Source organism: Eptatretus burgeri, chromosome 9 (assembly GCF_056783735.1).
Source record: "Eptatretus burgeri isolate ZD-2024b chromosome 9, Ebu_testis_v1, whole genome shotgun sequence".
Lineage (NCBI taxonomy): Eukaryota > Metazoa > Chordata > Myxini > Myxiniformes > Myxinidae > Eptatretus > Eptatretus burgeri.
This window is the reverse complement of record NC_140969.1, coordinates 56,574,056-56,589,243: the sequence shown is the minus strand read 5'-3', so window position 1 is coordinate 56,589,243 and position 15,188 is coordinate 56,574,056. Positions and strand designations below refer to the sequence as shown.

Here is a 15,188-nt window from a genome sequence, read left to right as displayed (position 1 = left end):
TCACAGGTGATTGATAGGTCAGGCAGATATCAATTCCCAGCTGTAACACATGTGGTTGTTGGGTGACATTGATAAACAATGACTGCTTACTCTCGAGGCAAGATATGATCATGGTTTTATGATTTTGTTTCCAGTTGCTAATAAATTAATGCCGTATGACTACCCCTCCTCTCATCCTTTTTCCCTCACTCACCCAATACCCTCTCCTCTAAAACACTGTTTCTCCTTTTCTAGCCATAAGCTGTGGTCACCCTGGAAGCCCTGTGCATGGAACTACATTTGCCAGTTCCTTTCATCTCAGTGATGTCGCAAATTTCACTTGTGCTCAAGGATATGTGCGTGAGGGAGCCAGACATGCACGCTGCGAGCCCGATGGCGTTTGGAGCAACCCACTGCCCCACTGTCGAGGTGAATGACCTGTACCCTGCCTCCTCTGATAATTCTTATATTACTGTATCCATTCCTTTCATAACAATGAGCTTTTATAATTCTCATTGAAAATGCGTTCTCTGGCAGACAGTGGTTGGGCGTGTTTGAAATTGAGAACAAAATCAAAGTTTATTAACACTTACCACCACACCAAAGACTTCTTCCTTTGCTATTGACATAATAGCTGGATGTTCTCATCAGAATTGGCTTTTAGTGTGTTCAAGTGACTTGCAGATACATTGCCAGAAGTGTGGAGGTTTTCAGCATCACCCCCACCTCTTCTAACCCACCTCATGCCCTTTTTCCATTCTATTTAGTTGTGACGTGCAGAGACCCTGGAGTACTAGACCATGGAGTGCGGAAAGTAAACAAAGGAAATGGAAACTTTGTGTTCGGCTCGATGGTGTTTTTTGACTGTGAACCCGGGTACTACCTCATTGGATCATCAGTTCTGAGCTGCCTGGACAGTGGCCTGTGGGACCATACCCTTCCTCGATGTTTTTGTGAGTGTATCATTTATTTGACTGTCGATGGTTGGTTTTATGCACAGAATGTCTCATTCATTAAGTACATCGTGATTGGACTACAATTATCGTTTTCTGTGAAAATATATAAATATTCCACGGTGTCTCTTCCAAAGCGGAGACGAGTTCTCACTGATATCCTGAACAAATTACATCCTTGTACCTCAAACTGACCGGGAAAGACGTGGGCACCGCATGGTATATTTGAAAATCACAATGCCAACACGGACGCCCCAGCGATCTGCTCAAACACGGGACAGATGATGATGGTCGTATCGATTATCATGATATGTTACATTTAATTTGTTTTATAGAAGGAATGGCAAATGAACGTGACGAGTAAATTGTGAGATTAAAATAATTGAGGTGTGACTAAAAACACAGGCCTGATGTGCCAAATGACTTTTTGCGTATAATTCTCCTTGTATATCCTTATATTAATGAGGGATAGCTATTTTTTGGGGGGATACTTCCGACACAAGAATATATGTATTGGCACTTTGTTTTCAAGCAAACATGCACACGGGCCTTGACTCTTGCAGAAGCATTTTATTTGTCCCCTGGTGGCTCTGATGATGGATGAACCACTCAGTCACGGAGCTTCGTCGCATCACACACTGCTTCCTCGCTATTGCCTCAAATCAAACATTTTGCATAATTTTCTTCACTACTCGATCTCCCTTTTCTTAAATAATTATCTTCCTTTCAACATTTACTTTTGTTTTTCAACACTCTTTTGTTTGGCAAGCTTCTTTTGCATTTTTGCATAAACCAAGCTTTATTGCATAAAATGTATAATTTTCTCAAATCAGAGTTACATATCAAGAAATGAATGACATTTATCATCTAATATATAAAGCTCATTCGAACCACTAATTCACTGACTCACTGATTGACTGATATTAAAGATTGGTACCTTCCGAGTGACGTAGAAAGCTGAAATTCTGCGTGCCGAAGTACATCGAAGCCGGGACACTGGCAAAAATCACAGAATCGTCGGAAATCATCTGTAAATTAAAATATAAACAAAAGAAAATAAATTAAATGAAAAAAATGCAGGTGAGCGACCTGAGACAATGGGGAAGCACAGTAATTTTGTGTGCCGATGCATGTCGAAGCCGATACACCAGGATAAATCACAGAACCATTGGAAAGCATCCATAAATGAAAATTTAATTAAACAAAGAAAAAAAAATGAAAACATGCAGGTGAGCATCCCACGACAATGAGGAAGCATGGTAATTTTGTGTGCCGATGGATGTGGAAGCCGATAGACCAGGAAAAGTCACAGACCATCTGTAAATTGCAAAGCATGTGTAAATACATCCGTCTCAATGCCGGACATGAAATCAGAGCCATATCCCAAGACATAATGCATGCTTTTGACACGGTCTGGCACCCTGCCCTGCTCACCAAACTCTCTTCCTATGGTATCCAAGGCCATCTCTACTCATGCCTCGCAAACTTCCTCTCCTGTCACAGACAACGTGTGGCCCTAAATGGAGTTCTCTCATCCCCTCTTCCTGTCCAGGCTGGAGTTCCTCAAGGCAGTGTTCTGGGCCCTGTTCTTTTTCTGGTTTTCATCAATGATCTCTCCGATTCTCTGGAAAATCCTCTTTATCTCTTTGCTGATGACTCCACCCTCTGCCGTACCATCTGTCATCCCTCAGACCGGCATGCAGCAGCTTATTCGCTCACTGCAGATCTGGGTAAAATCACAAGCTGGTCGAACATGTGGAACATGTCTTTCAATCCTGACAAATGTCTCTCTCACTATGTTTCTCTGAAAGGACCATTTGGACCCCCCCCTCTACTTTCTCAACAATCCTCTGGAAGAAGTCCTTTCTTTCAAGCTTCTGGGTCTCACTATCTGCCGTGATCTTTCCTGGGAAAGCCACATTTCCAACCTGGCCTCCAAAGCCAGTCGCCGACTGGGAATCCTCCGTCGTGCAAAGTCCTTCCTGAGCCCACGTGAGCTCCTGACCGTATACAAAGCTTTTGTCTGCAGCCTGATGGAGTACTGCTCTCCTCTCTGGGCTGGTGCTCCTGCCTCTCACCTTTCTTGGCTTTACGCAGTGGAAACCAAGGCATTTAGGATCATTGGTATCTCCTGCGATGAGACTGAGTCTTTCGGCTTCTCACTCTCTCACCGCAGGCAGGTCGGTCGTCTTTCTGTCTTCTACCGTCTCCTCTCCAGTCTCGCCCCCCCCTCTCCCCCTGCTCTGTCTGAGATTTGTTCCCACCTTATTTCCGCAAGGCGCTCAAGGTCCGCCAACAACCCCCTTCTGGTCAAACTACCAAAATCACAAATCACTGCTCACCTTCACTCCTTCATTCCTCTTTTTCCCCACCTTTGGAATAAACTCCCTCACTCTATTCAATCCCATTCTTCCCTCAAGGCCTTCAAAACAGCTGTTCACCACCAACTCTTATTGTCCCCCATCCAAAACCTCAATCTTTTCTACCCCCGTTAATCCACCTCAAACCCACCTCCTTCAAATTCCCTGCTTTCCTGCCTGAAAGTTCCTGTAATGTCCATCTTGTGTACCCCATGTTCCCTGCCCCATCCCTCTCCCTTCCACAGATCTCATAATGTCTCTGTTCCCCACTGTCTTGTCCTTCCCACGCCCCTCTTATCTCATGCCACCCTTGCTGTGTGTGGTGTGTTAGCTCTCATATGAGCCTTGACAAGGTATTTAAAATATATTGTTGAGAATTCGCGCCCGCCGGAGTGCGGAGGGCCACGCAACTTGAATCGCGGCACGTCGCCCACCGGACTGACAATTCAGTCGTGACCCTCTCGGAACAACGCCGGGAGCTCGTCACGGGTGGGGGTTTAACCTCACCACGATCGTGCCAATTGCCCACCCGCGCAGGAGAGGGTCCCTCGCCAAATTCGATCGGCCTAAGTACCTGCGCGAATGGTCGACCGGGCGATCGTACCACGCCACAGGCCGACTCCGGACACGAACCGCTGAAGCGGTCAGTTCCGTGCTAAGTGATAACCGAGCGGTGTTATCATCGGCCTCAACGGTTCCGATTAATTACCGGGCGTATTAAGCCCACGACGAACCCCTTACGTGAAGCAGGATGGAGGGTCAACAAAGAAAAGACAAAGCGAAATGGGAAAACAGTTCACACAATGCACATTTATTTCCCGGCACACGGAAAGCACGTATATACAGCCATACAGTCAAAATGCACATAAAGCAACCAAAACAATAAAAGCAACAACGACGCAGAGTTAATACCGACTACGCGCACACACGGCAACACTTATACAGTTTTACTTCACAGACGGCGCCAACACACATTTACACAAAAGCAAAGGAAAGAAGCCACCCTCATAGACAAGGAGGCAGACAGGCCCGTAGGCCAAATGTGCGCGGGACCTAGAGGAGCGGCCAGGTCCGCGAGACCGGGGGGGTCCTACCCGCGTCCTCGTGACGCGTTGGCGGTGAGCCGCAAATGTGACCGCGCGGCTGTGCCCCGACTCTGTGCTCCTTGGCGGGTTTCGTTGGCAACACGTGTGGGGTGGGGTGGGAACGGGGCCCCCTTTTGCACTATCTCAGCGTGGGGGAAAGGGAGATTATTGATGCCCTGGGGGATGGGAGTGGCTGGCTGGCTTGGGTCCCGCAACGAGACGAGCGATCCCACACCGCAACCTCGTCGCCGACCACCGTCCTTCTGGCCTCGGACCCGAGCTCCCTTGCCTGCAGTTCCACCACTCTCACTCGCCCAACTCTCTCTGCAACTCTTCTCCGTTCCACACTCTCCTCACCCGACCCTCTTCAGTTCCGCACTCGCCTCGCGACTCCATCGACGACCCCCTCGATTCGCCTTGCGCTCGCCTTTTTATAGGCGGCAGGAGAAACCAATATGCAAATATTCGGATCAGAATGATCTCGGGGGCGGAGCCACGCTCGCCCATTGGTCGGAGGAAACGGGGGCGTGAACCTCCCCTGATCCTAGAATTTGAAGATATTGACTTCACACACACACGCGCCTGGAGTCGGGGCCAAGCCGCCCCGCGCTCACTAATTGGACGGAGGAGAAGTGGGCGTGAAGCGGTTCTGATCCGAGTTTTCCCCTCGGAAAGGCCGCCATTTCCGCTCATGGCTCGGTGCGTTCGGCACCAATTGCTGAACAGGCCCGCGACAGCCCGACGTTCAGTGTTCACAGGTGGTGTGGGAATAGCCGTAGAAGGAGAGAGGTGAAGGTGATGGAGGGTTTTCGGTGGTGAGGGTTGAAGGTTATGGTGCCGTTTGGGAATGGCGGTGATGCGATGTTTGCAGGATTGTAGATGGTGGTGGTGTCGTGGTTGTTGTGTGATGGCGGTTGAGACATGGTTGGTTCAAAATAAAGATAGAACAGAAAAAATGGCTAACTCAAAGCGTCGCTGCCCGGATGAATCACATAAATTCCCTCTATACAACGGGTTTGGGCTAACTACACATGTACCTATCGAGATATCTCACCTAAGGGCCCTTTATGGTCTAATGCGAATTTCCACAGCCGTAACAATATATATATATATATATATATATATATATATATATATATATATATATATATATATATATATATATATATATATCCTGGTGTTGTCGCAGTGGTTAGGGCAGCGGCTTGGGATCCAAAAGGTCCTGAGTTCAAGCCCCGTTGGGCCACTGAATTAATCCACCAGGGGGTTGACTCAGCCTGTCATCCTTCCGAGGTCGGCGAAATGAGTACCAGTATACTGGGCCGGTGTATACCCCGGTTAAAATAGGTGTACCATATCCCTGTGTCGTAAGAGGCGACCAGGGTTGCGTCAGGAAGGGCATCCGGCGTAAAACATGTGCTAAATCACTATGCGGATCATACGGATGATCCGCTGTGGCGACCCCTAACAGGAGCAACCGAAAGAAGAAGATATATATATATATATATATATATATATATATATATATATATATATATATATATATATATATATATATATATATATATATATATATATATATATATATATATATATATATATATATATATAGAAAATAAGTGAATGAAAAATCAAATGCAGGTGAGAGACTGAGACAATGGGGAAGCACGGTTCGTTATTGCTTTCGGTGTGAAAGCACACGCCTCCAGTAAAATAATAAAAACAACTGCTGAAATGCTTTTACATGGGACATTCAAAAAGTTATACAAATTGAGAAACTCAATATCACAATGATCCAAAAATACCAAATATAGTATCCATTAAAATATTTGTTTTTACGAATTACATCCCCTGATATACAGTTGTAAAAATATATTAATAAAACCGTTGTTGCGTCTTGGATAATTGTGAGTATCTCGTGTGGAGAAACCTTTGAACTCGCCTCTTGCTGTCAAGCCTGGGTTTGAATCTCACCACAGACATAAACTGTCACCCTGGTGTTTCCCAGGCAGGACGAGGTATCAATAGGTGTGCTGTCCCTTGGATGGACGTGAAACTGGGTGTCATGTTTGCCAGTTTTAATTGGTTGATGTTAAAGATCTCACGGTGCCCTTCGTGAAGAGTCAGTGAGCTGTCGCCTGAACAAATTCCAAATTCCTGCCTTCACCGACCGCAATGAAGACAATGGCAAACCAACATGAAACACAACCCTCTCTAAGAGACTGTTTCAGCAACATCGACACTCTGGAAAGAAATCATCATCATCATCAACATCATTATCATCATCATCATCATCATCATCATCATCATCATCATAAAAACTTGCCAGCATCCTCTCCAAATTTGCAATGCTTTCAAAAAATTTAAGGTCTCTTGGTGTATTTGAGAAAAACTCATCAAAAGATAGTATTATAGGCCGATGTGAAATCGATTGGAAAACAATCAAAATAACTAAAAGTTAGAGAGAAAACAAATTAAATAAATTAGTAATTTAAACTTGTGCCAAACTGGGGAAAAAATATAAACTTTGAACGTGCCTGGAATGTAAGGTGGTGGTGTCTTATGGGCAATCCAAGTGACCACAATATGAGTTGCATGACTTTTGGAAAGTCATGTAGAACTTTTAACACAACTTTTGTCTTTTCATTTTTTTGGCCTGAGGTTTTAATTATACTTTATAATTGGAGGTGAGGTTGGGTAGGGGTGGGAGGGCTAAGATGTATCTTTATCTGGTACAATATTCTCTGAGCTTTCTTCAAGACTTTCCATGGTGGAATGGGAATTTAAAGCATGAATGTTCAATATTAATGAATAATGTTCTTAAAAACTTATTTCAAAAATCAATAATCATCAATTAATGGCTTTGATCCATGCTCTTTTTCCAGTGGTGAACTGCAGTCGACCAGGAGTTCCTCCTGGGGCATTTTTACATGGACACTCTTATGGGTTTGAAGCACATGTGACCTATCGCTGCCTTGAGGGGTTTGTCCGACTTGGAAATGCAACACGAACATGCCAGGCAGACGGGCGCTGGAGCGGTTCACAGCCACACTGTGTGGGTAAGTGTGGCACCTCCATAAGCAAATATTAACTTTATTAAACAATCATCATTATTGTACAGTGCTTCTTCCCAATTCTATAATCCATGCGATGCATGACGTCACCGCCGACCACCAAAGGAAGGCAGGACTCAGTTTTTACTCCGTTTGTTTGTTTGCTTGTTTACTTGTCCAGGCGATATCTCAGCCATCTTTGAGCTAAGAAGCTGAAATTTGGGTACAAAAGTTAACATTTGCTTTGGCAAAACGTTATTTTATATTTTTTGATTAGTCAATTAATTGAGACTGAACAAAGTCCAAATTCCTAATCAATTAATTGATTAATCACTTAATTATTATGGATTTATTAATTACTTATTTATTTTATTTCTCATCCTCGGAAATATATCCCAGGCATATTTTGAGCTCGGAAGGTGATATTTCGACATGACGGTGACCAAGTGATTTTAATTTAAAGGATATTTTTGATTTCTTGATTAATCACTTAATCGATGAATTATTCATTTTTCGATGAAATGCTTAATTTTCAAAAAGTTACAGATGCGGAAGAAACAGCAGTAGTTTTGGTATGCTATTAGGCAATTGATTGAGAGATCAATTATTTTATGATAATTTATTTTAATTATGTAGTTAATCAATGAATTAATCAGTTCTTGTACACCGCTCCACCCCAAATCCGTCTCCATATGCTGCACAGCGAGTCAGGATCATTTGTACATATTAACCTCAGAAGTGCACCGCTCCCTCCCAATTCCATCTCCACATACAGCACAGTGGCATCGCCGGATGCCGAAGGCACCCTGGCAATGTCGCCCGCAAGAGGATTTGTTATTTATTTATTTGGCATGGGGGGTGGTGTCCTTTGAATGTTCCTCAACTTCTTCATAATAACCTTCACTTTATCACAAAGGGTCATCTTCTTGTTGAGTATGCAAAATGAGTGGACCTTTTAACCACTGCCCCCTCTCATATCCACCCTTTCCTCCCTTTTTACCCCTCAGCCCAAATTGGCTAAGGGGTATTGTCATCAGAGACGTTGTCCGGGCGGGCATCCGTCCGTCCGTCAACTTTTGGTTTCCATCAATTTCGAGGAGAACGCCTTGTCCGATTAAATCCATTTTTGCAGGGTATGTTGGGTTTGAGTAGAGGAAGGTTCCTTTCGAAAATGGGCGCGCTGCGATTTTCAATGTGGCCTCCATGGCAGCCATCTTGTCCGGGTGGGCGTCCGTCCGTCTGTCAACTTTTGGTTTCCGTCAATTTCGAGGAGAACACCTTGTCCGATTAAATCAATTTTTGCAGGGTATGTTGGGGTTGAGTAGAGGAACGTTCCTTTCGAAAATGGGTGCGCTGCAATTTTTCAATGTGGCCTCCATGGCAGCCATCTTGAAATTGGTTTCCGTCGATTTCGAGGAGAACACCTTGTCCGATTAAATCAATTTTTGCAGGGTATGTTGGGGTTGAGTAGAAGAAGGTTCCTTTCGAAAATGGGTGCGCTGCAATTTTCAATGTGGCCTCCATGGCAGCTATCTTGAAATTGGTTTCCATCGATTTTGAGGAGAATACCTTGTCCGATTAAATCCATTTTTGCTCGGTGTGCTGGGGTTGAGTAGAGGAAGGTTCCTTTCGAAAATCGGCGCACTGCGATATCCAATATGGCGGCTAGGGCAGCCATCTTGAATTTTGTTTCTGGACAATAACTTGAGAACGGCTTGACGGATTGATTTTATTTTCATGTGGGTATAATGGGGGTGGTTAGAGGAAGGTTCCTTTCGATATACAGCACAATCCGATATCCAATATGGTGGCTAGGGCAGCCACCTTGAAATTGGCTTCTGTCAATTTTGAGAACGCCTTGTCCGATTAAATCCATTTTTGCAGGGTGTGTTGGGGTTGAGTAGTGGAAGGTTCCTTTTGAAAATGGGCACGCTGCAATTTTAAATATGGCCACCATCTTGAAATTGGTTTGCGTCAAGGGGCTGAGGGGTTACGGCCGCTTTGCGGTGCTATTTTTATCTATCCGTTTGGAACATCACCGCTTTATTCTAGTTGAAACACGATGCAGCTTGACCTCATGCAAATTGCAACAGAAACTCTCTCAACTACTTCATACTCAGGAGTGTGTCCTCCATGACATATTTAAAGTCTTATTTAATCTGCCAAGGGGAAAATATTGAAAATCAGTCATATATTATGACCACACCCAAACTCATATTTTTATAAGGGGAGAATCGGTCAAATCCCCAAAAATCTCGAAATGAAATGTCTTGCGTACATCATTTTGCACATCGTATTCTAAAATCACCTCACTCGAATCGTTATTAATTTTTTATGAAGGGAAAGCGGGAGGTGGGGAAGAGGGGGTGGGGGAAGAAGAATTGAAAGCCCACTCGAGACACATCCCCAAACGGATCGATCAGTCTACCGAAAGAGAACAAAACATGCATACATATCACATTATACATTGAAAAGCACAGCGAGACTCCCGCATGGGCCGTCAATTATTTTATTCATTATTACTAGATATTGCAGTATCTTTCATGGTGGAAAATAACATTGAATTCAACATTGTAAAATGAAAATAGATATTTGTAGAATTATAACATAAAACTATGAAATAAAGCAAAAGGACCAATAGACAGCACAGGATATAGAAAAACTCTTTCATTGAACATTATCAGAGATATAAGAGTGACTAATCAGATATGCAACAGTATATTTGATTATCCACTTTTATCATCATCTTCATCGTCATCGTATGTCAGCTGGGTTGAGTTCATGTAGTCAGAGCCCCTGCAGATGCCACATGCAGGAGAGCATTTCATGGTATGTTTCTTGCATGTACATCTTTGACTGCTGCAATCAGTTTGACAGTTGCATTTGATTACCCAGAGGAGCTCATTGCGAGTTGGAGGCAGGTTGGTCTGAACAGAGACAAGTGCTCCTTCACTCTCTCTTCTGGCAGAAGTTCATCCCCAGAGCCGTTCCACTGGTGAACCGAATAATACACATGGAGGCTGTGGTACTTTGATGCAGCTGATGTCGGTGGTAAATTCTGTGGTTCAATGTGAGAGGTACTGGAAGCCACCTTCTCACAGAGCCTCATATACAACAGGAAGTCGGGTGCTTCTCTGGGTTTCCCATTGTACAGGCTCTCTCGGACTTGCTATCCTGCAGCAGAAACATATTGGGTGAAAGCTGACGGTGCATGAAACACCTTGACTTGCTCACAAAAGTGATTGCTTTCTTTGAATTTATTTAAGGAAGCTCATTTTCCAATTCCATAGAGGTGACAGGTTGTGTTACAACCAAGCACAGTATGCAGAAAGAGGATGTGACCTCATGGTCAAGCTGTTCCTTGACGGCCTTCATGTTCCAGACACAAAGGTTTTTGGTTTCCTTTGTTTTTTTTTAGCTCTGGTCAAAAGAACATGTTGTGAGAATCTCTGCTTGCATGGTAGCAGAGTAGGATCAGCTGATATATCATCACCAACAAGCACAGCATTGGTAGTTGTAATGGACTCCACTGCTCTCTGCACAATGAGAAGGTCAGCATCTCCTGGAGTATGATGTGTCTGTGAGTTATTCCTCTTCAACTGTTCGCTGAGGGTGTTAAATTGTGGTCGTTGGTCTTGTTGGACAGAAATTGATTCTTATTCATCATGACATGTATGTCCTCTGCAAATGTTGCGGTTGCTCCAGTTTACCCTTTGACTAACTTTTGGTGTGTCATGTCCTTCGTGGATGTGCCTTCATAGCCACTCAACATGGCAATTGCTTTTGTGTATACTTCTTTTTGACACACTTGGTGTAGAAAGTGAAGATGTCATTGTATGTGGTTCAAACGTGTCCATGCAATGTGCTGAATGAGTGCCTCTCAACATCCAATGCATACTGGATCTAACCAGTTACCCCATGCCTGGTGTCAAAAGGGCCTAGATGCCATCAGCTAGCTTTTGTGGTCTTTGAAGCAGTTGAGAGGAATCAAAGAGGGCTGGCAGGTGAATGCATAATTTGTTGAAGACAGTCTCCAGGTCATCCTCTGCTTTTGCAGCTAACATGAGCCACAGGAAAAGGGGTTGTGGTTCGACCTGCCCTGCTTCATCATCAATCTTGACAGAGGACTTCCTGTGTGACAACCTGGTCTTTTCTCTTGTATGTATAATCTGCAGCAGTTTTCCAAGCCATGTTATCTGGAATGGTGTTTCCAATAGCCGTTGCCATGTCCACATTGACAGTGCTGTGTGCATGTACACCAGTGGAGATGTTCTGCAAACTTGGATCAGTGAGTGAAGGAGTTCCGACCTTGGCGATAGTTGAGAACTGTTTGTGTCTTTCCAAACGAGAGCCTGCCAAGATTTTGTCATGTCCTTATTCTGCTCCCTTGTGTTGTAGCTTTGACTTCTCAGGATGGAAACATGCTCAGCTCTCGCATGGTTTTGTTGACTTCACCACAAGCCAGCATGGACAGCACCCATGTCAGAGGTTGCTCCATCATTCCTCACACTCTTGTGAGGCCACCACTGGTCTTCATGCTTTTCAAAAGCACTTGCTCTACTAGAAGTCTGGCAAAGTCTGAAATGGTCGCAAGATGATTTCCAACGTTGGTCCAACGGCAGTTGGTGCATGTCCAATGGCAGTTGGCAGTTGGTCTCAGTAGAGCGCATACCTCTGCCACGTAATGCCTGATCCACGAGAACATATTGGGCCCAATACGTTTTTGAAATATCATGCTATACTGTACAATACCGTTTTTTGGCGCTTTCTCTCAATGGTGAAGAATAACTTACAAAAAACTCCAGTAGTCGGATCCGGATCTGGATATTCACCAAAATTGAAACACTTCGAACTTCCGTATCACACACACAACATGTCTACCAAGTTTCATCCGAATCCGTCCACAACTTTTTGAGATATCTTGTACACTGACAAACAGACTGAAAGGGGTGAAAACATGACCTTCTTCACCTTCGGTGGCGGAGGTAATAATGATATCTGATGGGCTGGGTGCATAAGATTTTGAGGGAAAGACAGTTTATGTGGAAGAGTCTCCAGTACAGCCATTTGAGTTGAATGATGGGAGAGAGCGGTTGCAAGTGTGTTGTGTCGTAAAATACTCCAAGAATGAGGAATTCAATCTTCTCCAACGGTTTTATTCAACCGAACATCGGAATGTAACAAGCTTTGCACTGCACACCTCCTGACCTCTCACCCCGAACTCTTTCTTCCTAATCGCACCCTCTTAGTGTCCAGTCAATGTGCAACACCACAGAGTGGGAGCATACACCAGAGACAGGCTTGACAAGGCATTACCAACACTTGGATTAAAGAAAGGCGAGTAGTTGGAAAGTTCGACCTTGAGATTTCTAAGATGATGTTTGATGGCTTTTCTCAGGATGGAAACATGCTTTTTCCAAGCTTTCTCAGGATGGAAGGAGAAGAACAGACTAAGTATGCAGATAAAGGGGAAGCAGACAAAACAGCAGAGCAGTATTTGAGAACATTGACACTGATGCCATCTGGGCCTGTCACGGAAGCATGGGCAAGGCAAGACAGACCTTTCTCTACCTTCTCGGGTAAGGAGGATGCAAAGTCCGTGTCGGTACAACGTACAAAGCGTTAAGATGGGGACAAAGTGGGATGGGTCAGGTACATGAGATTTGGAGACAAATGCAGAGTTTGTACATTGTGCCTTATCTCAGGCAGAGGAGGCTGTAGTTATGGTATTCGAGGTGGGGGAGTGGGGGCGGATGGAGGAGCATGCACCAGAGACAGATTTGAGAAGGTACCACTATGATTTTCAGGAAGGAGACTTGTTGGAGAGTTCATCCTTGGGATTTGGAAGATGGTGTTTTTCTTCATGTGTAAGGATGGACAGACTTGTTGCGATTCGTACGGAATGAACTAGTGTTTGCCACATTGGGGTTGGCTTCCCTCTACTGAGAAAGCGGTGTGGTGAACTGCAAAGCTGCACCATCGGATTTAATGTTCCAGGATCGAGAGGATTGAGAGTGAAGTCGTGGAATAAACTGGTGCATGAGAGAAAGCAGACTTTTGTGAAAGTATTCCCAGGTGGAATCAATATCAGGTTGCTGTGGATATTCCTTTGTAGGAGGGCAGATTGAAGTCCCTCCCAGTTTGCCTGTGCGAATAGCCACATTCTGCATTGTTGAGGTTGCTCTGTTACAATCGCAAGAGAGATATGACCCTTTACAAGAAAGTTATCAGAAGAGCCAACAGGGCAGAAGAGGAACAAGAGACGTTCGGTGGGAAGTATACCGAGCCAACACCCAGCCAGCTGGCATGGTGACTGTTGAAATTGCAACATATGAAAAACAGAGTTGTGGTGGGTGATTACATATTCATCTATGTTGGAGGAAATTGAGCTATGTGGACTAGTCATTGTTGGATGGATGGTGTATCATGCAGACTTTGTAATTAGGTGGTTGCAGGGTGGTATATGCAGCCAGAGGTATTGCAGAGGGCTTGGAAGGGTTACTAAGGATAATGGACGACGAGCAATGGAGTTGTTGACATACGCAGAAACATCACCTCCAGGATGTGGAGGGGCCTGTTAAAGCAGAAATGAGAATCACCACGGTGAGACAGAGGAATCAGAAATATCCTTGGAAAGAAATGTTTCTGTTAAACATAGAAGGTCTGGAGCAGCAACAGCAATCTGGATAGAGAAATCAGAAGTGTTAGAACAGAAACCTCTAATATTGATGGAACACACTGTGAGGCAGGACGGAGGAGGAGACAAAGAGTGGGTTGAGTGTCGGGTTGGTTGTGTTGCAGAGGGAGTGGGACGTGTTGTGGGGAAAGGAGGAGTGAGCTGCGTGGTGGGGTGCGTGGAAGTGGGAAGCATGGTGGGATGAGGGGGGGTGAATGGGAGGGGAGGGAGAGGAGGGAGAACGGAATATGTGACTTGTGTTGGAGGAGCAGGACGTACGTTGGGCGGAGGGGGAGCAGGATGTACTGCTGGGGTAGTGGGACATATATATGTACATCATGGGAATAGTTAATGGTTATATGCTCACACACTCTGCAAACTGGTCTTCTCATCGATCTATAATTCCAGCAGTGTGTGTGTGTGTGTGTGCGTGCGTGCGTGCGTGCGTGCGTGCGTGCGTGCGTGTGTGTGTGTGTCCGCTGTTTCTCGACAACCACTGGTCTGATCTAATTGAAACTTGCCAGGTATATTGCTGGGGCCCTGTGGATGTGCCTTTTCAAGGTTTGATATTAATCGGACAAGTGGTTCCCAAGTTATGGCCATTTATTTAACAACCAATGACAGGACACGGTGTTATGATGTTACGATTGACGTCACAATTCTTTTCTTTTTTTTTTGCACGTACGGTGGTGTGTCGGTCGTGGAATCGTTTTCAGAAAATAAATGAATAATTGAAGGTGGTGTGTGGATCGTGGAATTGTTTTCGGTAAATAAATAGATAATTGAAGGTGGTGGGTGGGTGGTGGAATAGTTTTCGATAAATAAATAAATGGAGGTGGTGTGTGGGTGGTGGAATCGTTTTCGGTAAATAAATAAATAAATGGAGGTGGTGTGTGGGTCGTGGAATCGTTTTCAGTAAATAAATAAATAATTGGAGGTGATGTGTGGGTCGTGGAATCGTTTTCGGTAAATCAATAAATAATTGGAGGTGGTGTGTGGGTCATGGAATCGTTTTCAGTAAATAAATAAATAATTGAAGGTGGTGTGTGGGTCGTGGAATTGTTTTTGGTAAATAAATAGAT

General features: G+C 44.5%; 1 protein-coding gene across 38 annotated transcripts in view; it reads left to right on the top strand.

Moving 5' to 3' along the window:
• LOC147020161 (CUB and sushi domain-containing protein 3-like) overlaps positions 1-15,188 on the top strand; it is a 1,491,173-nt gene that overhangs the window by 1,386,914 nt on the left and 89,071 nt on the right. For all 38 annotated transcript variants that reach the window (XR_015061662.1, XM_085895237.1, XM_085895221.1 and 35 more), the window contains 3 exons: positions 235-408; positions 747-932; positions 7,263-7,436. Coding sequence is in view for 37 of the 38 variants with exons in the window: in XM_085895237.1 (XP_085751363.1) it covers positions 235-408; positions 747-932; positions 7,263-7,436 (534 nt within the window). In the remaining variant the exon portion in view is untranslated. The remainder of the gene's footprint in view (positions 1-234; positions 409-746; positions 933-7,262; positions 7,437-15,188) is intronic.